This window comes from Balaenoptera ricei, chromosome 20 (assembly GCF_028023285.1).
Source record: "Balaenoptera ricei isolate mBalRic1 chromosome 20, mBalRic1.hap2, whole genome shotgun sequence".
Classification (NCBI taxonomy): Eukaryota; Metazoa; Chordata; class Mammalia; order Artiodactyla; family Balaenopteridae; genus Balaenoptera; species Balaenoptera ricei.
In genome coordinates this window covers 1,123,294-1,149,547 of record NC_082658.1, presented here as the reverse complement: position 1 = coordinate 1,149,547, position 26,254 = coordinate 1,123,294, and the positions used below count along the sequence as shown (strand labels likewise).

The 26,254-nt window shown below is 40.1% G+C and overlaps 1 protein-coding gene across 12 annotated transcripts in view; it reads right to left on the bottom strand.

Moving 5' to 3' along the window:
* Nucleotides 1-26,254, bottom strand: part of CEP112 (centrosomal protein 112) — a 415,603-nt gene that overhangs the window by 310,577 nt on the left and 78,772 nt on the right. For 9 of the 12 annotated variants that reach the window (XM_059907770.1, XM_059907779.1, XM_059907776.1 and 6 more), the window contains 2 exons: nucleotides 22,924-23,067; nucleotides 6,740-6,823 (listed from right to left, as the gene is read on the bottom strand). In XM_059907770.1, coding sequence (XP_059763753.1) covers nucleotides 6,740-6,823; nucleotides 22,924-23,067 — 228 coding nt within the window. The remainder of the gene's footprint in view (nucleotides 1-6,739; nucleotides 6,824-22,923; nucleotides 23,068-26,254) is intronic. The other 3 variants (XM_059907777.1, XM_059907780.1, XM_059907778.1) reach the window with 1 other exon arrangement.

Below are 26,254 nucleotides of genomic sequence, written 5' to 3'. Positions count from 1 at the left end.
GCATAGTAAGAAATTCATGCTATGATGGAACATGGCCCTGGTCCTATATACCCAGAAACTGTCTTCAAATAACTGGCCAAGGAAGAAATCTGTATATTGAAAGATAAGTAATAATCAAAAATGGGCCAGGATTCAATCTATATAAATATATGGTAAGGAAATGAGAGGAAAGGCAGAAAAAACAAAAGACAAATGAAGAATATTCATTAAATAAAATCGCTTACATGTGACAGATTAAAATCAATGCCAAATGTATCACAAGGAACATCTTTTACAATATGCAAAAAAATCACATATCCACAAAAACTTAATAAACCTCACCTCTATAAAAAAATAAGTCAGAGAAAAACTGTAAGATCTCAGGTAGTTATACTGAGAAACAGGAAGTAATGAAACATGAACACACAGATCTTAGGAAAAGGAAAACTAAAATGAAAATAGCTCCAAAAAAAGAATGGGTAGGTGGGAGATACAGTTTTTTTAAAAAATGAAGGAAAAGCTTGTGGAAAGCAAGCAAACCAGAATGGACAAAACTTAAACACAAGAGCAAACAACAGATGCAGAAAAGAGAAAAATGATAGTTCAAATTTACATCATTGGTGTACCTAAAGAAAATAAAAAACATACTGTAAGAAAATTGTACAAAGGGCACACCATAAAACTGACACAGATGAAAAATGCCACAGTTATGGTAAAGTTATTGAACTTCAAGGAAATGATCTTTTCAGAACATTAATCAAATATCACTCTCCTGCTCAAAACCATCCAATGACTTCTCTTCTACTCAGAGAAAGAAGGGATTATTATGGCTTCTCTGTTCTCATCTCCTACCACTCTCCTTTCTCTTTTATTAACCTTCATTTTTCTTTTTAGTACTTGTCACAAACGTATATATTTATTTGTTTGTTTATTGTTGTTGTTTATCTTCCCCAGTAAAATGTAAGCTCAAGACACTGCTCTGTCCACTATAAATCTCTTGTTTCTAGAACAGTGCTTGGCTTGTAGTAAGCACTCAATACAAATTTGTAGACTATCAATATTTTTTTAATTAAAATAGGATAATTGTTAAATTTTCAAAATCTCCACCCTACACATCTGTTCTTCATAGAATATACCAAAAAGTTTTTTGTGTGTGTTATAAAAGGTAAAGATAGAACACAAGAAATTCAAAATAGGGATAAAGATATTCCCCCTATATTCAAACTATTTTTGAAAATCCGTTTTTTTCTTTTTCTTAATGCAAAAAGAAACATGTGATCCTTATAAAATATTAGAAATTGTTAAAGAAACCAAGGCAACGAGTATTGAATTGATATAAATAAGTAATTCTCCAGAATTTGCTAAGGAAAAAGGGTTTCTATTAGCCAGAAAAGCAGTCAGCCATCTTTCTGCAATATGAATATCGAATACAGTGGACATGAGAGAAAAGAATAAAAGTACTAGTTATATGAGAAAGAAAAAAATAGGTGAGAGGAAAACACACCCAACAAATCAGAGAAGAAAGTCCAGGATGTTGAAGCAATATTTTGGTCTCAGTTGTCTGTATATCATTGTACAGAGTAACAGTGATTAAAATATATATTTTATATATATATATATAAAATATATATGATAAAATAGAAATAAAATAAGTAAAATAAAATACACATTGTACACATACCTATACAATCTGCCCCTCTAATAGGCAGTGGCAATGCAACTGGGTATCATACGATTACCTTCTGACGCTTGCATTCCAAACTGCCCTGAACAACTCTAACCTTTTCCTTACTTTGCTCTTTACACCCATACCAGCAGTATAATGGTGAGTAATGATCAAATCATCTCATTCAATAATATGTATATGTAGTCTTTTTCCCACTTGAACAAATTAAACTGTCCATCCTGAATTTTATGATGGAAGACTTTTCTAACTCAACAAGATTATGCTTCTCTTTTTATAACAACAACTCCTACTCTAGCACCATACAAGTATGAAGAGTGCACTCCCAATTACTTCATCAATAATAGAAATAAAGAGAGTAACTCTCACCCAGGTATGCAAAGCTGTTTCAACATTTGAAAATCAATTAATGTAATCCATCTCATCAATGGCTAAAGAAGAAAAATCACATGATCATATCAATAGATGCAGAAAAAGCATTTGACAAAATCCAACACTGATTCATGATAAAAAAAAAAAACTCTCAGTAAAATGGGAATAAAGGGGAACTTCCTCAATTTGAGGAAAAAATCTCTACAAAAAACCTACAGGTAACGGTTAGAAGCTAGAAGCTTTCCAACTAAGATCAGGAAAAAGAAAAGGATGCTCTCTCTCTCACAACTCCTTTTCAGCATGATACTCGAAATCCTAGCTAATGCAATATATAAAAAAAGAAATAAAAGGTATACTGATCGGGAAGAAAGACATAAAACTGTCTTTGTTCACAAAAAGATGATCCTCTATGTAGAAAATCTAAAAGTATACATCAAAAAACTCTTGAAAATAATAAGACATCAAGAAATAATAAGACACTAGAGAATATTATACTTAGTAAAGTAAGTCGAGAAAGACAAATATTACATGATATCAATCATATGTGGAATCTAAAAAATAATACAAATGAAGAGCAGATCTATATACAAAACAGAAACAGACTCACGGACATAGAAAACAAACTTATGGCTACCAAAGGGGAAAGATGGGGAAGGGAAAAAAAAAAAAAAAACCCTTGGAAATAATAAGACACTATAGCTAGGTTGCAGGATACAAGGTTAATATACAAAAGTCAATCATTTTTCCTAGTAATAAACAAGGGGAATTTGACATTAAAAACACAATACTATTTACATTAGCACCCCCCAAAAAATGAAATACATACCAATATAACAAAATATGTACAAGATCTACATGAGGTAATCTACAAATCTCTGATGAAAGAATGAGAAAAATCAAAGAACTAAATAAATGGAGAGATAGTCCACGTTCATGGATAGGAAGATTCAATAACGTCAATGTCAGTTATCCCCAAATTGATCTACAGATTTAATGCAATACCAATCAAAATCCCAGCAAGTTATTCTATGGACAAACTGCTCTTAAAGTTTATATGGAGAGACAAAAGACACAAAATAGCCAATACAAAATTGAAAGAGAAGAACAAAGTTGGAGGACTGACACTGCCTACTTCAAGACTTACTATAAGGCTACAGTAATCAAAACACTGTGGTACTGTCAAAAGAAAAGACAAATAGATCCATGGAACAGAACAGAGAGGCCAGAAAGAGACCCCCATAAATACAGTCTGCTGATCTCTGACAAAGGGGCAAAGGCAATACAATGGAGCAAAGATAGACTTTTCAACAAATGGTGCTAGAACAGATGGACAACCATGTGCAACAAAAAAGAATCTAGACACATCTTACAAACTATCTCAAAACAGATCACAGACCTAAATGCAAAATGCAAAACTACAGAAATCCTAGAAGATAACATATGAAAAACCTAGATTATCTTAAGTTTGGCAATGACTTTTTAGACACAACATCCATGGCACAATGCATGAAAAAAATAATTAATAAATTGGACTTCATTAAAATTAAAATTTTCTATTCCATAAAAGATAATATGTATTAAGAGGATTAGAACATAAGCCACAGACTGAGAAAATTATTTTCAAAAGACACATCTGATGAAGGACTGTTATACAAAATATACAATGAACTCTTAAAATTTAACAAGAATAAAATAAAAAACTAATTAAAAAATGGGTCAAAGACTTAGACACCTCACCAGAGAAGATATACAGATGACAAATAAGCATATGAAAGGATGTCATATCACATGTCATCATATACCATCATGGAAATGCAAATTAAAACAATCAGATACCACTACACACCCATCAGAATGGCCAAAATCCAGAATACTGACAACAAATGCTGACAAGGATGTGGAACAACAGGGACTCTCATTCATTACTGGCAGGAATGCAAAGTAGTACAGCCATCTTGGAAGGCAGTTCGGCAGTTTCTTATAAAACATACTCTTACCATACGATCTAGGAATCATGCTCTTTGGTATTTACCCAGATGAGTTAAAAACTTGTGTCCATACAAAAATATGCACGCAGATGTTTTGTTTTGTTTTAATTAATTTATTTATTTGGCTGCGCTGGGTCTTAGTTGGGGCACACAGAATCTTCATTGCCTCACGCGGGATCTTTAGCTGAATGTGGAATCTTTTTTTGGTTGCAGCATGCGGGATCTAGTTCCCTGACCAGGGATCGAACCAGCACCCCCTGAATTGGGAGCACGGAGTCTTAACCACTGGACCACCGGGGAAGTCCCTGCACACAGATGTTTATAGCAGCTCTGTATTCATAACTGCCAAAACTTGGAAGCAACTAAGATGTCCTTCAGTAGGTGAGTGGATAAACTGGTACATCCAGAGGATGGAACACTGTTCAGCACTAAAAAGAAATGAGCTATCAAGCCATGAAAAGGCATAGAGGAAATTTAAATGCGTAAGTAAAAGAAACCAATCTGGGACTTCCCTGGTGGCTCAGTGGTTAAGAATCCGCCTGCCAATGCAGGGGACACGGGTTCGAGCCCTGGTCCGGGAAGATCCCACATGCCGTGGAGCAACGAAGCCCATGCACCACAACTACTGAGCCTGCGCTCTAGAGCCCCCGAGCCACAACTACTGAGCTGGTGTGCCACAACTATGGAAGCCCGCATGCCTAGAGCCTGTGCTCCACAACAAGAGAAGCCACCGCAATGAGAAGCCCGCGCACCGCAACGAAGAGTAGACCCCGCTCGCCACAACTAGAGAAAGCCCACGCACAGCAATGAAGACCCAATGCAGCCAAAAATAAATTAATTAATTAATTTTAAAAAAAAGAAAGCAACAAATCTTAAAAGTCTACATACTGTATGACTCCAACTATATGACATTTTGGAAAAGACAAAACTATGGAGACAGTTGCCAGGGGGTGCGGGGAGGGGAAGGATGAACAGGGGATTTCTAGGGCAGTGAAAATACTATGTGTAATACTGTAATTTTAGACCAATACATGTCATTATACACTTGTCCAAGCCCGCAGACCATCTAATACCAAGAGTGAACTCTAATGGAAGCTACGGACCTTGGGTGACGATGCAGCACCGCGGGTTCATGAACTGTGACTGCTGCAGCGTCTGGTGGGAGGTGCCCACGGCAGGAGGCTCTGCCTGCCAGCAGCAGGGACAGGGGTACACGGGAAATCTCTCTACCTTCCTCCTCCTCAATTTTGCTGTGAATAAAACAGCTCTAAACAATTAAGTCTAAGAAACGTAGGCCCCAAAACCATTTCCTTTACCACGCTATTCAACACGTTTCCTCAGGCTCATGCTACGCTTGGAAATGGATTGTATGTATGAGGTCCATGCTAATTCCAACAAACACAGACCAAATTGTCAAAGATTTACTTCTCCTGAGAGTCACTTACCAACTAATTCAAACAGTTTACATGTTTAGCACAGGAGAGACGTAATAAATAAAGAGCCCATGAAATGGGCCAGAACAACCTAGTTGGTACCGTCTGTGAAGACTGGCACGAGGTTAGGAAGTCCCAGCGCTGTGCCAAACAGAACAGCCACCAAAGGGAAGACAAAGAGCGGAAGTTAGGAAAAGGGTTCGGGAGTAGAAAAGCAGGACAGCAGCCAATCAAACTAGAAAGACAAGGCACAAGAGGGGTGAGAGTGACAGCAGAAGAAACAGAGCGAGGCATGAGCAGCCTTAAAACAAAGAACAGAACCGTGCTGATACCAAGCCTCAACCACTGGGCACCTGGGTTTAACACCTGCACTGCTGGAAGCTGGCACGGTTTCCGGTGCAAGGATACTATTAAATGTGGCCCTACTGGGCAGTCAAGTATTGTATGAACTGAAAATGTGGCTTCTGCACTAAGTTCTATATTTACTGAACAGATACTTGTATATATACTGGTACAAACTTTCTGAAGCAAAATGTATGATGACAGTTATTCACTTTATTATTTATTTACTATTTTATATTTCTTTTTAAAAGCATTTTCTTAACACATTGTGTCTTAGACAAAATAAAGTAAGCATAAAGTAAATGAAAGAAATTTAAAACGTATAATGGGACTTCCCTGGTGGCACAGTGGTTAAGAATCTGCCTGCCAATGCAGGCGACACGGGTTCGAGCCCTGGTCCGGGAAGATCCCACATGCCGCGGAGCAACTAAGCCTGTGTGCCACAACTACTGAGCCTGCACTCCAGAGCCCGCGAGCCACAACTCCTGAAGCCCGGGCGCCTAGAGCCTGTGCTCTGCAACAAGAGAAGCCACCGCAACAAGAAGCCCATGCACCGCAACGAAGAGCAGCCCCTGCTCACCGCAACTTCAGAAAGCCCACGCGCAGCAACAAAGACCCAACGCAGCCAAAAATAAATAAATAAAATAAATAACTTAAAAAAAAAAACTTATAATGTCAGGGGAAACCCACAGACATATAGGAAATACCTAAATAACATGTGGCCAAAATAATCTTTAAAAAATGAATACAAAGAACCGAGGGGACACAAAATAGTGAAGGCCTCAAAATGGGGCAAAAAGTTATTCAGATAAAAAGATGCTGTTGTAGAATCATGAAAAGATGCTGATGTAGAATCTCATTTTTCAGGCTGTAACAAACAGTGTGGGAGGGGAATTCCAGAGTTTATAACTGCAGGATCAGAGAAGGAACAAACAGATTACCTTGGGTGCAAAGAATATCTTCCCACATTGTGAACTCAGAGGTGGCACTCGGAAGACGAGGCTGGAGTTCTTGAAAGGACATGGCTTGTAGACAGAAGTTATAATAGGCATTAGATTAGTAATTCAAGCTCTCGGTCACAGGAAAACAGGACAAACTGCACTTGTGGGATCTGGAACAAGAGGAGAACAGGAGAGCGACCGGCAGGCTACTGGAAGATCCCAGAATGAGGCAACAATGGCCTGGGCTCAAGTGGCAGCTGTGGAAACAGAAGGGGAGAGAGCAGGTCCAAGGAAAATTTTCAGAGAAGTAAATAGTATGATTGAGTAAAATACTAAACGCAGGAGATGAGAAGTGGAAAAATCATAAATCTTCCAGGTTCAAAATCTAATATGCCAAGAGAACTGGCACATTCTTCCCCGGAAGAAATGCAGGCTGTGAAAAAAGAATCTAGTTCTATTACAAATACATAAAGAGAATCTAGTTCTATTACAAATACCTAAAAGAATCTAGTTCTATTACAAATACATAAAAAGCTCATTGAAGGCGTAGCGGGAAAGGTGATGACCTACGCAATTTTGAAATGAGTGGCGTCTGTGAGACCAAAGGCAAAAGGAATTGCACGTAAGCGCTGTTCCCTAGGTGACAAAGTTGGTTCCCATGGGGATATGGACCAACAACTCTGACTATATCCATTTCTGTGCGCTGAAATTGAACAATTAGAAGATGATGGTGGAGGCCAAGTTTCCAATGTTGGATTGAGAATTTACAGAGGGGAGGAGAAGGCTAGAATAATCCATGTGGTAATGGTTTAGAGTTACAGACATCAGTAAGAGATTATGTTTAGCTTAATACAGATACAGACGGTTACATATACTAATGTTTACAGATATGCATATATATACAGGTTTATATATACACAAATACTCTGGTGAGAGGACATAAAAGAAATGACACCCCAGCAGTAATAAGTACACCCAGCACACAGATCTTGGCTTCTAATACCAGTCTCCATATACTCCACACTGATGGGGTGGGTCAAAGGGGCAGAGAAGCCTACTGGAGTCTCTCCCAACGGCTGAAGCTGGAACAATTTAAGCAACAGAATAAAGGAATATTGGATTATAGCCCAGAGCATAAGATAAATAATATCCATGAGTCCATACTGATAAAAATAAATGATTCAATAAATTAATAAATGAGGGAGAAGAGACAAATCTCCCACGCAGAAAAACTCCAAATAATTTACATAGGTACTCCACCCTCAAGTATGGAGAGTGTAACTCCCCACTTCTTACGCACAGGCTGCACATAGGTACTTCCTTCCAGAGAGGACAGTATGGAAAGGCAGGGAGGGAATGGCTTCACAGTGGAAAACCTAACAAACACTGCCTCAGCCAGATGATCAAGGTTAATATCCACAGTAAGTCATCAGTAGCATGTACCCTTGATGTGATATGCTGAGAACAGCACTTTACCTCCGTGATCTTACTGCCTCAACCCATAACCCCAGTCTAATCATGAGAAAAACATGAGACAAATTCCAATACAGGGCATTATACAATATTCCTGACCAGTCCTCCTCAGAAGTGTCACGGCTATTAAAAACAAGGGAAGTCTGAGAAACTGTCACAACCAAAAGGAACCTAAGCAGAAAATACAATGTGGTATCTGGATGAGATCCTGGAAAAGAAAAAGGACATTAAGTAAAAATTAAGGAAAACTGAATAAACTATGGACTTCAGTTTATTAACGTATCCTGTTGATTCATTGATTGTAACAACTGTACCAAAATAACGTAAGACGTTACAAAGAGGGGAAGTTGGGTGTGGGGTATATAGGGACTCTCTGTACCATCTTCTCAAGTTTTCTGTAAATCTAAAACTGTCCTAAAAAATAAAATCTATTTTTCTAAATGGTCATCTTGTTCAAAATGATGAACTGGTGCTCTTTGGGAGTTTTTTCTTTAAAATTGTGAGGCTGGGAGAAAAATTCTGGTGGCGACTATAAAATGACAACTCCGGGCCATCTCAGAGAGTGATGAACTGCTGTATGAATCACCACATGCCACTAACAATAATAGCTAATAATAGTTAACACAATACTTCACGTGTCTAGGCCCTTTTGATACTCTTTAAACTTGATTCAGGTCCATGAATAGAATTCAGAGTGTCAGGGACTTTGAACAGAAAAAAATAGCTCCTCTTTATTTTCAGTCCCCTAACTGACCTTCAGCATTTCCCTTTAACTATGAACACAGTCAACAGACAAGTTCGTACTAGCAAGACCTACGAATAACAGAAACAGAGATATTTCCACAGACCATACAGTGTCGGATAATCACTAATATTGTTTATCCTCCTCATTATTCATAAATTACAATAGTTATTAGGCCCACTGCTAAATCTTGATATTTACTGCATTAGTTTAGAAGCATATGTATTACTTTATCATGACTTTGATTTATTAATATTTTGATGACTGTAACTGAATATAATTTCTTTGCAATCTCATATATTTTATTAAATTTTCAAATATTATTCTGGGAAAGGGCACATAAACTTCACAAGATTGCCAGTGGCATCCATGGTACAGAAATGGGTAAAGAATTCCACTAATAAAGCCTAAAATCTCAATAAAACTACTCACAGACTTTGTGTGTCTAAACCCTGGTATGAATAGAGCCCTATATTTTACAGCTGTCACCTCCCCAAGCATCTAAGAATTTTGCTATCATTTTCATATTTATAAGTTCTAATATATTGTTTTAAAAACCCAGTGTTTAAGGGACTCTGTTTAAGACTAAATAATGAAGAATTACACATCTTATTTCAAAAGAACTTGGAATATTTCCAAGTAAAAGAGCAGTGTAACATGCTACTCCTCACTGATTTAGTTATAAAAATGTCACTTTTCTATCACCATCATTTTGTGTTCTGTTTATTTAAATTTAATACAGTTCAAAACTAAAAAAAAAAAAAAAATCCAGTGTTTACATGTTTAATTATTAGTTTCACACAAGAAAATCCCTGCCAATACCAAAAGACATGAGTCTAGTCATCTATACAATTGTCTGCTTACGATAAATGGCACGGAAACAGAATATGTCCTAACAAAAAAAAGAAAAAAGCCTGAAAGAACAAAACACAGGAACTAATTCTCAGTGACAGTCTCGTCTTTCATCTTAAACCATGCCTTGAACTCTACCTTGTTTAATTGTTAAACCAGGAGCGGCTCAGCAAGATCGGTCTAGTTTTGATGATTCTTAAATTCAATGCTGCTGGGGCTTCCCTGGTGGCGCAGTGGTTGAGAATCTGCCTGCCAACGCAGGGGACACGGGTTCGAGCCCTGGTCTGGGAGGATCCCACATGCCGCGGAGCAACTGGGCCCGTGAGCCACAATTACTGAGCCTGCGCGTCTGGAGCCTGTGCTCCGCAGCGAGAGAGGCCGCGATAGTGAGAGGCCCGCGCACCGCGATGAAGAGTGGCCCCCACTTGCCGCAACTAGAGAAAGCCCTCGCACAGAAACGAAGACCCAACACAGCCAAAAATAAATAAATAAATTTAAAAAAAAAAAAAATTCAATGCTGCTGACAGACTCTGCCCATTTTTCTCTATACTTACTGTTACCTAATGACAAGGTCTGAATGCTAATTTTTAAATTCAACTTTCATTAAAAATATAATGAAGTTCCTCTAACAGTAACCTCTTGGCCCCAAAGTATCACTTTACTTTACATCCCAAATTGATAAAAATTAAAATTCCACTGTGAAAGCTATTACTCTCTTAATGATATTTAACTAATGAAATATAACAATGCAGTAGGCATTTTAGACAATCAATATGTTTCATAAATTTCAACCCTAAAATTACTTAATATATTTATTCACTTTTGTGAAAATTTAGGATGTTGAGATGACGAAAATGTATTGCAGATATAAATTAGATTTTTGTTCATGGCTTTGAATATCATCACTATGCTGATTATCCAGAAAATAAACCCTTGGTTTTTCCCCCTAGTAAACCTGATCCACTTTCAGGCTTCTCCATCCCAGGGAACAGGAGCAGCACTTGGCAGTTCTCACCTCTGGACTGACCCCCAAGGCCAAGCCGCCCACCTCTCCCGCCTGGACCTACGACACCAGCGTCCTGATTGGTCTCCCGGCTCCCATTCTCGGCCACCCAGAGTTTGTTCTCCGCACAGAGCAAGACAGATTCTTTAAAAATAATAGATGGAACCACTTTCATGTGCTCAATCCAATACAAATTCAATACAAATGTACCAGAAATTCACTGAACTGTACGAAGGATTGTTAACAATAATCCACTACAGGGTTTTCCCTGATTTGCCCACTGACGAATTTTCCTACCACGCTCCTTTCTGCTCCTTTCTGCTCACAGGGCCCCGTCCACGCCGCCCCTTGCTCTGCTGAACTTGCCGGACAGTCCCAGCTTTCGCGTCTTTGCACTGGCCATTCCTTCTGCCCAAAACGCTTTTCCCAGAGGACCACACGGCCCCGGTACTTCTCAAAGGCGCTGTGTAAGCATCCCGCCTTCAGAAGAAAGGTTCCCCGGCACGTGTCGGCGGTACGCTCGCTTCTGCTTTGTTCCTCGTTCCGCTGTTGCTCAACCGTGTTAAACAATTATTGCCGTTACTTAATTAACTAAGAAGCCACTTTAGATATTTTCTTCTAATCATCCCCTACTATGAAATTTTAATACCACAGTCTTGCTGTTTATAAACTATGCCCACTGGAGGGTCACAATCCATTATAATATCTACATTTTTTAATCCCAAGAACCAACTTCCACCTCCTTGAGGATGAAATCACGCCACTGATTTTTCTTCGGAATTTTATTTATTTTTTATACAGCAGGTTGTTATTAGTTATCTATTTTATACACATCAGTGTATACATGTCAATCCCAATCTCCCAGTTCATCCCACCATCACCACCACCCACCCCCACCGCTTTCCTGAAACCCTTGGTGTCCATACGTTTGTTCTCTACATCTGTGTCTCTATTTCTGCCCTGCAAACTGGTTCGTCGGTACCATTTTCCTAGGTTCCACATATGTGCGTTAATATACGATATTTGTTTTTCTCTTTCTGACTTACTTCACTCTGTATGACGGTCTCTAGATCCATCCACGTCTCTACAAATGACCCAATTGCGCTCCTTTCTATGGCTGAGTAATATTCCATTGTATATATGTACCACATCTTCTTTATCCATTTGACTGTCGATGGGCATTTAGGTTGCTTCCATGACCTGGCTATTGTAAACAGTGCTGCAATGCACATTGGGGTGCATGTGTCTCTTTGAATTATGGTTTTCTCTGGGTATATGCCCAGTAGTGGGATTGCTGGGTCATATGGTAATTCTATTTTTAGTTTTTTGAGGAACCTCCATACTGTTCTCCATAGTGGCTGTATCAATTTACATTCCCACCAACAGTGCGAGAGGGTTCCCTTTTCTTCACACCCTCTCCAGCATTTCTTGTTTGTAGATTTTCTGATGATGCCCATTCTAACTGGTGTGAGGTGATATCTCATTGTAGTTTTGATTTGCATTTCTCTAATAATTAGTGATGTTGAGCAGCTTTTCATGTGTTTCTTGGCCATCTGTATGTCTTCTTTGGAGAAATGTCTATTTAGGTCTTCTGCCCATTTTTGGATTGGGTTGTTTGTTTTTTTTAATACTGAGCTGCATGAGCTGTTTATACATTTTGGAGATTAATCCTCTGTCTGTTGATTCATTTGCAAATATTTTCTCCCATTCAGAGGGTTGTCTTTTCATCTTGTTGGTAGTTTCATTTGCTTTGCAAAAGCTTTTAAGGTTCATTAGATCCCATTTGTTTATTTTTGTTTTTATTTCCATTACTCTAGCAGGTGGATCAAAAAAGATCTTGCTGTGATTTATGTCAAAGAGTGTTCTTCCTATGTTTTCCTCTAAGAGTTTTATAGTGTCCGGTCTTACATTTAGGTCTCTAATCCATTTTGAGTTTATTTTTGTGTATGGTGTTAGGGAGTGTTCTAATTTCATTTTTTACATGTAGCTATCCAGTTCGCCCAGCACCACTTATTGAAAGAGACTGTCTTTTCTCCATTGTATACCCTTGCCTCCTTTGTCATAGAGTAGTTGACCATAGGTGCGTGGGTTTACCTCTGGGCTTTCTGTCCTGTTCCATTGATCTATATTTCTGTTTTTGTGCCAGTACCATGTTGTCTTGATTACTGTAGCTTTGTAGTATAGTCTGAAGGCAGGGAGCCTGATTCCTCCAGCTCCATTTTTCTTTCTCAAGATTGCTTTGGCTATTCGGGGTCTTTTGTGTTTCCATACAAATTGTGAAATTTTTTGTTCTAGTTCCGTGAAAATTGCCATTGGTAGTTTGATAGGGATTGTATTGAATCTGTAGATTGCTTTGGATAGTACAGTCATTTTCACAATGTTGATTCTTCCAATCCAAAAACATGGTATATCTCTCCATCTGTTTGTTTCACCTTTAATTTCTTTCATCAGTGTCTTATAGTTTTCTGACTACAGGTCTTTTACCTCCTTAGGTAGGTTTATTCCTAGGTATTTTACTCTTTTTGTTGAAATGGTGAATGGGATTGTTTCCTTAATTTCTCTTTCTGATCTTTTGTTGTTAGTGTATAGGAATCCAAGAGATTTCTGTGCATTAATTTTGTATCCTGCAATTTTACCACATTCATTGATTAGCTCTAGTAGTCTTCTGGTGGCATCTTTAGGATTCTCTATGTATAGTATCATGTCATCTGCAAACAGTGAGTTTTACTTCTTCTTTTCCAATTTGGATTCCTTTTATTTCTTTTTCTTCTCTGATTGCCGTGACTAGGACTTCCAAAACTATGTTGAATAATAGCGGCTAGAGGGGACATCCTTGTCTTCTTCCTGATCTTAGAGGAAATGCTTTCAGTTTTTCACCATTGAGAATGATGTTTGCTGTGGGTTTGTTGTATATGGCCTATACTATGTTGAGGTAGGTTCCCTCTATGCCCACTTTCTATAGAGTTTTTATCATAAATGGGTGTTGAATTTTGTCAAAAGCTTTTTCTGCATCTGTTGAGATGATCATATGGTTTTTCTTCTTCATTTTGTTAATCTGGTGTATCACATTGACTGATTTGCATATACTGAAGAATCCCTGCATCCCTGGGATAAATCCCACTGGATTACGGTGTATGATCCTTTTAATGTGTTGTTGGATTCTGTTTGCTAGTATTTTGTTGAGAATTTTTGCATCTATATTCATCAGTGATATTGCTCCGTAATTTTCTTTTTTTGCAGTTTCTCTGGCTGGTTTTGGTGTCAGGGTGATGGTGGCCTCGTAGAATGAGTTTGGGAGTATTCCTTCCTCTGCAATTCTTTGGAAGAGTTTGAGAAGGATGGGTGTTAGCTCTTCTCTAAATGTTTGATAGAATTCACCTGTGAAGCCATCTGGTCCTGGACTTTTGTTTGTTGGAAGATTTTTAATCACAGTTTCAATTTCATTCCTTGTGATTGGTCTGTTCATATTTTCTATTTCTTCCTGGTTCAGTCTTGGAAGGTTATACCTTTCTAAGAATTTGTCCATTTCTTCAGGTTGTCCATTTTATTGGCACAGAGTTGCTTGTAGTAGTCTCTTATGATGCTTTGTATTTCTGCGGTGTCTATTGTAACTTCTCCTTTTCATTTCTAATTTTATTGATTTGAGTCCTCTCCCTCTTTCTCTTGATGACTCTGGCTAAAGGTGTATCAATTTTGTTTATCTTCTCAAAAAACCAGCTTTTAGTTTTACTGATCTTTGCTATTGTTTTCTTTGTTTCTATTTCATTTATTTCTGCTCTGATCTTCATGATTTCTTTCCTTCTACTAACTTTGGGTTTTGTTTGTTCTTCTTTCTCTAGTTCCTTTAGGTGTAAGGTTAGTTTGTTTATTTGAGGTTTTTCTTGTTTCTTGAGGTGGGCTTGTATTGCTATAAACTTACCTCTTAGAACTGCTTTTGCTGCAGCCCATAGGTTTTCAATCGTCGTGTTTTCATTGTCATTTGTCTCTAGGTATTTTTTGATTTCCTCTTTGATTTCTTCAGTGATCTCTTGGTTATTTAGTAACGTATTGTTTAGCCTCCATGTGTTTGTGTTTTTTACGTTTTTTTCCCTGTAATTCATTTCTAATCTCATGGCTATGTGGTCGGAAAAGATGCTTGATATGATTTCAATTTTCTTAAATTTACTGAGGCTTGATTTGTGACCCAAGATGTGATCTATCCTGGAGAATGTTCCATGTGCACTTGAGAAGAAAGTGTAATCTGCTGTTTTTGGATGGAATGTCCTATAAATATCAATTAAATCTATGTGGTCTATTGTGTCATTCAAAGCTTGTGTTTCCTTATTAATTTTCTGTCTGGATGATGTGTCCATTGGTGTAAGTGAGGTGTTAAAGTCCCCCACTATTATTGTGTTACTGTCAATTTCCTCTTTTATAGCTGTTAGCAGTTGCCGTATGTATTGAGGTGTTCCTCTGTTGGGTGCATATATATTTATACTAGTTATATCTTCTTCTTGGATTGATCCCTTGATCATTATGTAGTGTCCTTCCTTGTCTCTTATAACTTTCTTTATTTTAAAGTCTATTTTATCTGATATGAGTATTGCTACTCCAGCTTTCTTTTGATTTCCATTTGCATGGAATATCTTTTTCCATCCCCTCACTTTCAGTCTGTATGCGTCCCTAGGTCTGAAGTGGGTCTCTTGTAGACAGCATATATATGGGTCTTGTTTTTGTATCCATTCAGCAAGCCTGTGTCTTTTGGTTGGAGCATTTAATCCATTCATGTTTAAGGTAATTATCGATATGTATGTTCCTATTACCATTTTCTTAATTGTTTTTGTAGGTCCTTTTCTTCTCTTGTGTTTCCCACTTAGAGAAGTTCCTTTAGCATTTGTTGTAGAGCTGGTTTGGTGGTACTGAATTCTCTTAGCTTTTGCTTGCTTTTGATTTCTCTGTCAAATCTGAATGAGATCCTTGCCGGGTAGAGTAATCTTGGTTGTAGGTTCTTCCCTTTCATCACTTTAAATATATCGTGTCACTCCCTTCTGGCTTGTAGAGTTTCTGCTGAGAAATCAGCTGTTAACATTATGGGAGTTCCCTTGTATGTTATTTGTCATTTTTCCCTTGTTGCTTTCAATAATTTTTCTTTGTCTTTAATTTTTGTCAATTTGATTACTATGTGTCTCAGCATGTTTCTCCTTGGGTTTATCCTGCCTGGGACTCTCTGTGCTTCCTGGACTCTCTCTTCTCCTTCTGGGACCTCTATAATGCGAATGTTGTTGCGTTTAATGTTGTCCCAAAGGTCTCTTAGGCTGTCTTCATTTCTTTTCATTCTTTTTTCCTTATTCTGTTCTGTGGTGGTGAATTCTACCATTCTGTCTTCCAGGTCACTTATCCATTCTCCTGCCTCAGTTATTCTGCTATTGATTCCTTCTAGTATATTTTTCATTTCAGTTATTGTATCATTCATCTCTGTTTGTTCTTTAATTCTTCTAGGTGTTTGTTAATTCTTCTAGGTCTTTATTAAACGTTTCTTGCATCTTCTCGATCTTTGCCTCCATTCTTTTTCCGAGGTCCTGGATCATCTTCACTATCATTATTCTGAATTCTTTTTCTGGAAGGTTGCCTATCTCCACTTCACTTAGTTGTTTTTCTGGGGTTTTATCTTGTTCCTTCATCTGGTACATACTCCTCTGCCTTTTCATTTTGTCTGTCTTTCTGTGAATGTGGTTTTTGTTCCACAGGCTGCAGGATTGTAGTTCTTCTTGCTTCTGCTGTCTGCCCTCTGGTGGATGAGGCTATCTAAGAGGCTTGTGCAAGCTTCCTGATGGGAGGGACTGGTGGTGGGTAGAGGTGGGTGTTGCTCTGGTGGGCAGAGCTCAGTAAAACTTTAATCTGCTTGTCTGCTGATGGGTGGGGCTGGGTTCCCTCCCTGTTGGTTGTTTGGCCTGAGGAGACCCAACACTGGAGCCTACCCGGCTCTTTGGTGGGGCTAATGGCAGACTCTGGGAGGGCTCATGCCAAGGAGTACTTCCCAGAACTTCTGTTGCCAGTGTCCTTGTCCTCATGGTGAGACACAGCCAACCCCTGCCTCTGCAGGAGACCCTCCAACACTAGCAGGTAGGTCTGGTTCAGCCTCCTATGGGGTCACTGCTCCTTCTCCTGGGTCCTGATGCCCACACTACTTTGTGTGTGCCCTCCAAGAGTGGAGTCTCTGTTTCCCCCAGTCCTGTTGAAGTCCTGCAGTCAAATCCCGCTAGTCTTCAAAGTCTGATTCTCTAGGAATTCCTCCTCCCGTTGCCAGACCCCCAGGTTGGGAAGCCTGACGTGGGGCTCAGGATCTTCACTCCAGTGGGTGGACTTCAGTGGTATAAGTGTTCTCCAATTTGTGACTCACCCACACAGCAGTTATGGGATTTGATTTGATTGTGATTGCGCCCCTCCTACCGTCTCATTGCGGCTTCTCCTTTGTCTTTGGATGCAGGGTATCTTTTTTGGTGAGTTCCAGTATCTTGCTGTCGATGACTGTTCAGCAATTAGTTGTGATTCCAGTGCTCTCGAAAGAGGGAGTGCTGAAATCACCCCATTTAAACTCATGTCTTACAGTGGCTTCTTTTTCATCACACCACTTATCACTACTGGACACCTGTAGCTGTTCACTGGCTGTCACCCCATGGAAACATGAACACTGTGGAAGGGACTTGTTTACTGCTTTGTCCCCAGGGTCCACTGCAGTGCCTGGTCATGTTAGGTGCCTGGTAAATTTAACCTCATGAGCCAAAAACTACTTAGGCTTTTTCACTTTTATACCGCATGCTATGTTTGTTGTTAACTTATACAATAGTTATGGGCTGAATTGTTTTCCTCCAAATTCATACACTGAAGTCCTAACTCCTTAGCACCTCAAAATGTGACTGTATTTGGACAGCCTTTAAATAGGTAACTAAAAAAAATCATATATCTGATAAGGGACTGCCACCCAGAATATACAAAGAACTCCTACAACTCAACGACAATGAAAAACCAAATAACACAATCATAAAAAGAGCAAAGAACTTGAATAGACATTTCTCAAAAGTTAATATACAATGGCCAATAAGCACATGAAAAGATGCTAAGCATCACTAATCATTAGGGAAATGCAAATCAAAACCAACCACTATGAGATACCACTTTGTACCCATTAGGAAGGCTATTATCAAAAAAAAAAAAAAAAAAAAAAAAGACAACCAGGTAGGAAGAGGCAAGCAAGGATCTTCCTCTGGAGATTTCAGGGAGGGCAGGGCCCTGTGGACACCTTGAGTTCAGACTTCTAGCCTCCAAAACTGTGAGACAATAAATTTCTCTTGTTCTGAGATAGCAGGTGTGTGGTCATTTCTTACAGCAGTCTAGGAAACTAAGATGCCTATCAAATTGGCAAAGTTTTGGTTTGTCTGTCTGTTTTTAATTAAAACACCCATTGTTGGGCCCAAAACGTAGAAGAATGGGCACTCTCACACACTTCCAATAAGAGTAATTTTATTATGTAGACGTTCATTTTTTTTCTTTTTGACTATATCACTTTTCTAAATTTTCAATAATGAGAGTATATGTATATTTTTTCCAAAAGAAAAAAATTTTATTTTTAAATCCACTATCATCACCATTATTTAACATTTTCTGCAAGTTCTAGTCAAAGTACAATAAACTATAATAAAATATTTATTACATACATGTTAAGAGTTAAAAGTTACGACATATACGTTTATTCCTGAGTCTTTTATACAACAAAAGTATAAACATTTTATTATGACAAAAATATAAAAGACTCAGGAAGAAACATTACAAAAGGAGTTCAAGAGACCCCTGGGTTTTATTTTCTATATCAACTTGGAAAGCTGATTCTAAATGTATATGTAAAAGAAAAGGACTCAGCATAATCAAGACCCTTCTGATGGACAAGGAAGAAAGGAAGGCTTCTCTATCAGACATCAAGAGTAATCATGAAGCTATAATAATGAAGACTGTATGATACTAGCAGAGGTAAAGAAATTAGCCAACCAACAAGAAGAAAGACCCTCATATATATGGAAGTTTGACAGCTGACAGCATGGCAGATCAATGAGCAAAGGAGGAATTAGCCAAAAGTAGGAATTGGGGGAGGAGGGCGTGTGGGGAAGAAGGTCATCCAGGTAGAAAATAATGAAATTAGATCCTCATCTCATACCAGTCACAAAAAATAACTCCACATGGACTAAGAACTCAATGTTAAAAACAAAACTTTAAAGCTTTTAGTAGAACATATAGGTGAACCTTTCTGCACTTGTACTAGAGAAAGATTTGTTTAACAAGACATAAAGGGCTTCCCTGGTGGCACAGGGGTTAAGAATCCGCCTGCCAATGCAGGGGGCACGGGTTCGAGCCCTGGTCCGGGAAGATCCCACATGCTGCGTAGCAACTAAGCCTGTGTGCCACAACTACTGAGCCTGCGCTCTAGAGCCCACGAGCCACAAGTACTGAGTCTGCATGCCACAACTACTGAAGCTCGTGTGCCTAGAGCCCATGCTCTGCAACAGGAGAAGCCACCGCAATGAGAAGCCCGCACACCGCAACGAAGAGTGGCCCCCGCTCGCCGCAACTAGAGAAAGCCCACGCACAGCAACGAAGACCCAACGCAGCCAAAAATAAATAAATAAAATAAATAAATTTATATTAAAAAAAAGACTTAAAAAGCATTAATTATAAAAGATTGATAAATTTGACTAAGTTAAAAATAAGACCTTCTTTCATCAAAAGATCATCTCTCTCTCCAAAGCTTGGGGGCTGATATACTACAATCTAGGGAGATGCCCTCCCTCCAAAGTTGCATTTTCCTTAGGGTTAAAGAGGTTTGTGTGTTACAAATGGGAAGTTGCCAAGGAGAGTTGAGCAGTGGTCCCATGCTTTCTGGGGCTCTCTGCCCTGAGGGTCACCTCCTCCTCACTATTTAAAGTATAACTAATCCGCACAAGGATCTGGTCTTCCAGCTTTTCCCCAATACACCTTAGAATAATGGATAAACCCAAAGGACATGAGCTCACGGTACAAAATAATTAGACACCTTCAGACAACTATGAAAGAAAGCCAGCAATACATGTATATATAAATAATATACAGCAACTATAATTTATAATACATATATAATGTAGTAATATGTAATATATAATATTCTGAAGGCAAATAATTAAACAGATGGACCAAGAATTTCAAATAAGCCTAATAAGTATATTTAAGAAGATAAAGAATATATTAACAATGTGAAAAACAGGAAATTCCTGAAGAAGAAAAAGGAGGAGGAGGGGAGAAAGAGAAACCAAATTAAAATACTGGATATGAAAAAAATCATAATTGAAATAAAAGGTGTAACAGATACAATTAGAAACAATAAAATAAATACAGCAGAAGGAAATCTACTAAAAAATTAATTGGTAAGAATAAGATCAGAATGGGAAACTATCCTAGGAGCAGAGGATAGGAAGAAAATACAAGGAGATAGAAAACATAAAATAAGACCCAAGGGCTTCCCTGGTGGCGCAGTGGTTGAGAATCTGCCTGCCAATGCAGGGGACACGGGATCGAGCCCTGGTCTGGGTGGATCCCACATGCCGCGGAGCAACTGGGCCCGTGAGCCACAGTTACTGAGCCTGCGCGTCCGGAGCCTGTGCTCCGCAACAAGAGAGGCCACGATAGTGAGAGGTCCGCGCACCGCAATGAAGAGTGGCCCCCGCTTGCCGCAACTAGAGAAAGCCCTCGCACAGAAACGAAGACCCAACACAGCCATAAATAAATAAAAAATAAATAAATTTAAATTACTTATAAAAAAAAAAATAAGACCCAAGGAGTAGGAAGGATAGATCTTTTTGAAGAAATAACGTATATAAATTTCTCAGAATTAAAGAAAAATGAAAAAACACAAATTTGAAGGGCTCAAATAATGCCCCCAATACTCATACCTAGAGACACTGGAGTGACATTTAACACATATAAAATCAAAGATATTTGCTGATGTTTGAAACTGCTTGTGTCCCTCACTTGAAAACCGTCCTAGGCCACACGCTTTTTCTCAGTGTCTCTCTTGGTGCTGCTCCACTGTCTTCTGGCAAGGAATGCTGAGGTGAAGACACCTGAGGACAGCTCAGCACTTTTCCCTTATAACAAGTGACCTGATTTTTTGCTGCTTTCTCTGCGGTGGGAAGTGGGGAGAGGGTTACAACCTGGCCCCTCACGGGCCCCCCCAAGGACGCACTCTCTGCACACCGAGAGCTGCTGCGCTAAGAAATCCCAGCTGTGCCCCCGTGTCCCAATCCAGAGGCTGCCGTTCCCTCCGGAGGGTAACCTCCTGTCTTCCGCTGAGATGGGTGAGAAGCAGGAAGTGGGGGAGAGGATGTAAAGAGCTGGCTGGTTTTTGCTGTTAATTGTATCATTAAAAAAGTTTTGCTATGGGACATTTCAAACGTGCAAAAGTAGGAGGAATGGTGTAACAAGCTGGCTTGTGTTCCTCGCCCCAGTCCCACATCTAGCTGCGTCTTAAACCACCCAGCTCTCCACGTGCTGAAGCAGCACCTGCACCCCGTCTTCCAGAGGCGAGCAGTACAACAGGTCCTGAGCCCCTGGGAGGTCCACGTGTAACTCGGTTTGCTTCTTAGACTCCCCAGTGCCGAGGCAGGGTCCTGCTTTCTTGAACCGGCTGGGTCAGCTCATCCACTGCCTTTCCAACTCCAGAATTTTATCACTCTCACACTCTCTTTGTCCTTCTGGTTATGCCTTTTTCTTTATCCCTTTACTACCATTTTTGTGGGAGGGAATGGAGGCCAACACCAAGTTCAACCTGCCATCTTCAAGCAAACATCGATTAACTTCTTGAATTGAGTACTTTCTCATGTATATGGCTCTCTTGATTACTTTTCTTGTATGTTACATTTTCAAAGACATTAACAATTATCTATTGAGCACTTATTAAATAACTTATGCATATTAATTTATTTAATACTTTCAACGACATATATTACACTTTATTACTACTGTTACCCTATCTGACAGATGAGGAAACTAAACATTTGAAGAGCTCGCATGGTACTCAAGGTTTTAAGGATCTGGGATGAGCCCAAGACCTAAAGCCCAGGCTCCAAATCACTGTGGATCCTGCATCCCATTTCTTTAACCCTCTGAGATAGGCCCTTCAGCTGGTCTAGGGTCTCCAAGACATGCCCGGGTAATGGACTCTTGCTCAAATTCCACAGCTTTAAATTCAAGGAAGCACTCTGGACCAAGCCAGGCTGGCCTGGGTGAGCTAAGTGGTCAGGGAAGGACACAGGGCTCCATACGCCACAAAGCCGCATCATGTATCAGAAACAAGACTGACAAGGTGCACTTGCCCCAGACGTGAGGAGCCCTGGCCCAGGGGCCCCTCAGCCCACCTGCCCAGGCTTTTGTATCTCAGGAAGTCAGCTGAGCTTCTAAAGGCTGACAACATTCACACCCTCAGACGTACCCTCTGCAAGCAGTGCTCACTGAGGGGGCTCTCAGGGGTTCCCTGTCTTCCCTTGGAGAAAGTTACTGTCTCCTGCTGTGCACTACAGTGCCCTCCCTCTGCATCCTTTTCGGAAGGGGACTCTGGGGCTTACCCATGTGGTATCCGTGTCTGGCTCCTCGGTCAAGACAAATCTACTAAGAAAACCTGTCTTCGATCGCTCACACTACTCCTATCTCCAATTTGACTGTCTTCACACTAGCATTAGATGTTTTCAGAAAAACAATCAAGTCTTCAGTTAAAAAGACTGAAACAAACAATAAAACAGAAATAAAGAAAGAAAAGAAATTATCTCTAGGTTGAAAGTCAGTGAAGAAAACAAGAAGAAAGATTTGTTAAGGCTTCTGGGGGTTTAAAAAAAACAGTGGCATCAAACAATCCAGAGTGAAATCCCACGGCAAACTTCAAGAGACCGTCCACTGTCGCACATAAACCCGTGTCGAGTGGGAAGGTGAGATGTTTTCTTTTCATTCTGTAACATACTTATTTATGCACTGCACACATCCTGGAAGCATGGGGACATGCAGATGAAGAGGACAGTTTATAAACGCGACAAGAAAAGAAGAAGAAGAAAAAACACTTACTGTGGACTGTGTCTGGGCCATGTATTCGCCCTCCATTTTGTTCAGACGTGCGTTTGTGTCCTCTAGCAGTTCTTGAATGTTTTCAGTGTGCCGCCTCTGAAGTTCAAACTTTTCCTTTTCCATTTCTGCTACAGCATTGTGGAGCTACATGGTGAAATCAAAAACTGACTCTTTCACTACTATTATAGAATAGACTATTTTGCAATTCAGAAAAAAATGTTTTCCTATATTTCTCTATTTATTTATATAGTGACCTGAACAACAAAAGATATAAAACTCATAAACAAACATTCAAAGTAAAGATATCAGGTAAAGAGCATGATTAAGAAACAATTTTTTGTTTACTTTTCCTGAACTGAAAATTGTAATGGATAAACAAATATTAAAGGGAATTATCCACCTCAGGTAAGAACAGTACATAAATCAGACAGATAATACAATGCATCAGCTAAACAACACTAGTATTAGCCTGAAATCAGAAAACAGAAATATTTATAATACTGTTATTGTTTAGGAATATTATCTCACTGTCTGTATTTTCATCTTATTTGCATGAAATTTTGCACAAGAGTAATGTTAAAAATGCTTTATCCTTTTTTTTTTCACTTACCAGAATACTTATGTTTATGTGCATATTCATTTGACAAAAAAAAAAAAAAAAAGCTTTATCCTTCACCCTAACCCCCAATGAGAAACTATTTTTATCCATCCCATAACCTATACAAAAGTGGACACAAAGATGGTATTTATAAATCAAAGAGAGTTCTCTAGGGAGAACTCTATGTCCTCATGCATACTGATCTTTTTTTATGAAGATTATGTATACATGTTTAAACGGATGAAACTCTAAAATACCGATGTAACTGAGGTAAGGAAACCAAAGTTCAAAGGACAGGTTCCAAAGGGAGTTGAACACCTGTGCTCCCAGACTTGTGGGCGTTTGTTCATTTATTTTTCACGGGAGGGGAATTCAGAATCTAATTCCTCTCCTCTGCATCCAATCCCAGACTCATTCAAGGTTGGGTGGGGGGCAGGAGCCCAAAATAGTCTAAAAGATACCCTTTACTTCCCATTCATGAGTAGGCGAGACAGACAAGGGTATGACACATGCACAGAGACCTTATTTGACTAGGAAGGTACTGGAGGGACAGGGAAACCCCTGAGAGGTGGTGGAAACGAGAGGAGAAGACCGGCCATAACGCCGCCTGTTAGTGGGAAGGGTCCCAGGAGCTTTCCTTCTAGTTTCTGGCTGAACGGGAAGAGCAAGGATGGCTCCGTAACAGCCGTACAGAAGATCCTGGGGTTTCACAAATTTAACAAATGCAATTTTGACTATTTGTGAGTGGTCTCCCAAATCACTGTTATGGTATATTTCTTTGCCAAGGTATACGTTTTAAACCGGTGTCATGTCTGGTCTTCAGAAGTCAGTCACTTGTCTGGCACGGGACTGCAGCCAAGCCCACAGCGCCTGCACCTCAGAGCTGCTTCGCAGCTGCTGACTGACGTGCACAGCAACACTGGTAAAGGGTGTAAAGGAGTCACTTGGAAGGTCGCGGTGGTTTCCTCACGTGTGTGGTCCCCCACACGTCCCACGCCACACGCCGCCTGAACGTCAAACCCCTGCGGTACACAGGGGCCCACGAGTGCGGCGCCTTCTCGGGGGCACCGCCGTCGCTTTCTCAAGCCGGTGCCTGCTGCCCCTGGGGCGTGTCTGCAGCCAGCCTGAGCCCTTTAAAGCTCACCCAGGAGTTTAGAGCGGAACCCACAGGGTGAGCGCAGCCAGCGCACAAGTGTGCTAGAACTTGCTTAGCCGTTTGAGGAGGGGACAGGCGCACTTGGCCTAGCGGTCTGACTGGGGACTAATCGCGCGCTCCGTCGGCCCTGGGCAGCCACCGGGTGTCTGCTCCGGACCATCCACGGTGCTCAGGCCCCAACATAAATGGTGTCGTCCAAAGAATACGGTCGGCCCTCCGCACCCGCAGGTCTCACATCATGGACTTAACCAACTAAATGCAGAGCGAATTTTGACTGCATCCATCCAACACGTTTTATTAGCATCTACCATATATCAAGCAAATGCGTCACCGAGAGCTTCCCCAAGCCTAGCAATGAACTGGAGTCCAGGTCACTCAGCCCAGGAGCCTTTAGAGGGCAAACATTCCCCTGAGGCATAAACTGCTTAAGCAGCAAATATTATTAGGCATGTTCTAAAGTACAAACCTTGCTAAGCCATAGGATGCCATCGTGGCCCTGACAATAAGGGGATCTATAAACCCACAAGGAGATATTTTAGCCAGGGTTTGGCAACGGGTTCAGGGGGTGCAAAGGCCCTCTCAGTATCCTACAGATTGGTCTATAACCTGGACATTTGACCACGTACTTGCCTCACGCCAGAGGAGGCCCAGAGGAACCAGGAATCTGTCCAAATAGAAGAAAAGGTATCGTAAAAGCCAACAGGTTAATGGTATAGCCACTTTGGAAAACAGTATGGGAATTCCTTGAAACGTTAAACACAGAATTAGCACATAACCCAGAAATTCCACTCTTAATTATATACCTGTGATATAACAGAAATATACATATATATATATATATATATATATATATATATATATATATGTGTGTCTCTGCCCCCAATTCCTGGGTCTGAGGTCCTATATCCCTTGGGATTTCCTGGGTGACTGGGTGGGCTCCTGGGCAGCTCCAGGATGGGGGCTGGTCACCCGAAAGACCAAGCCATCCATGATCAGAACCCAGGAACTTTCAGTGCGCCCCCATCCTCCAGGAAGGGGAGAGGGGCTGAAGATTACATTTATGATCAATCATCCCCATATAATAAAGCCTCCATAAAAATCCCAAAAGTACAGTGTTTGGAGAGCCTCCAGGTGGGTGAACAGCTGGTGCCGGGAGAGCAGTGTGCCAGGAGGGGGCAGGGAAGCTCTGCGCTCCTTCCCACATACCTGGCCCTGTGCATCTCTTCACCTGGCTGCTCACCTGCATCTCTTATATCCCTTACAATAAAATGGTTAAATGGTAGAATGTCAGTGAGCGCTTCCCTACGTTCTGTGAGCCATTCCAGCAAATCATGGAATCCAGGGAGGAAGTGGTGAGAACTCCTACTTACAGCCGCTTGGTCAGACGTACAGGCAACAACCTGGGACTTTCGATTGACGTTGAAGTGGGCGCACTCTTGTGGGACTGAGACCTTAACTTGTGGGATGTGATACTGATTCTAGGTAAATAGTGTCAAATTTAATTGAATTATAGGACATCCAACTGGCGTCAAAGGGAATTGCTTGATGTGTGCAAAGCCCACACATTTGGCACCAGA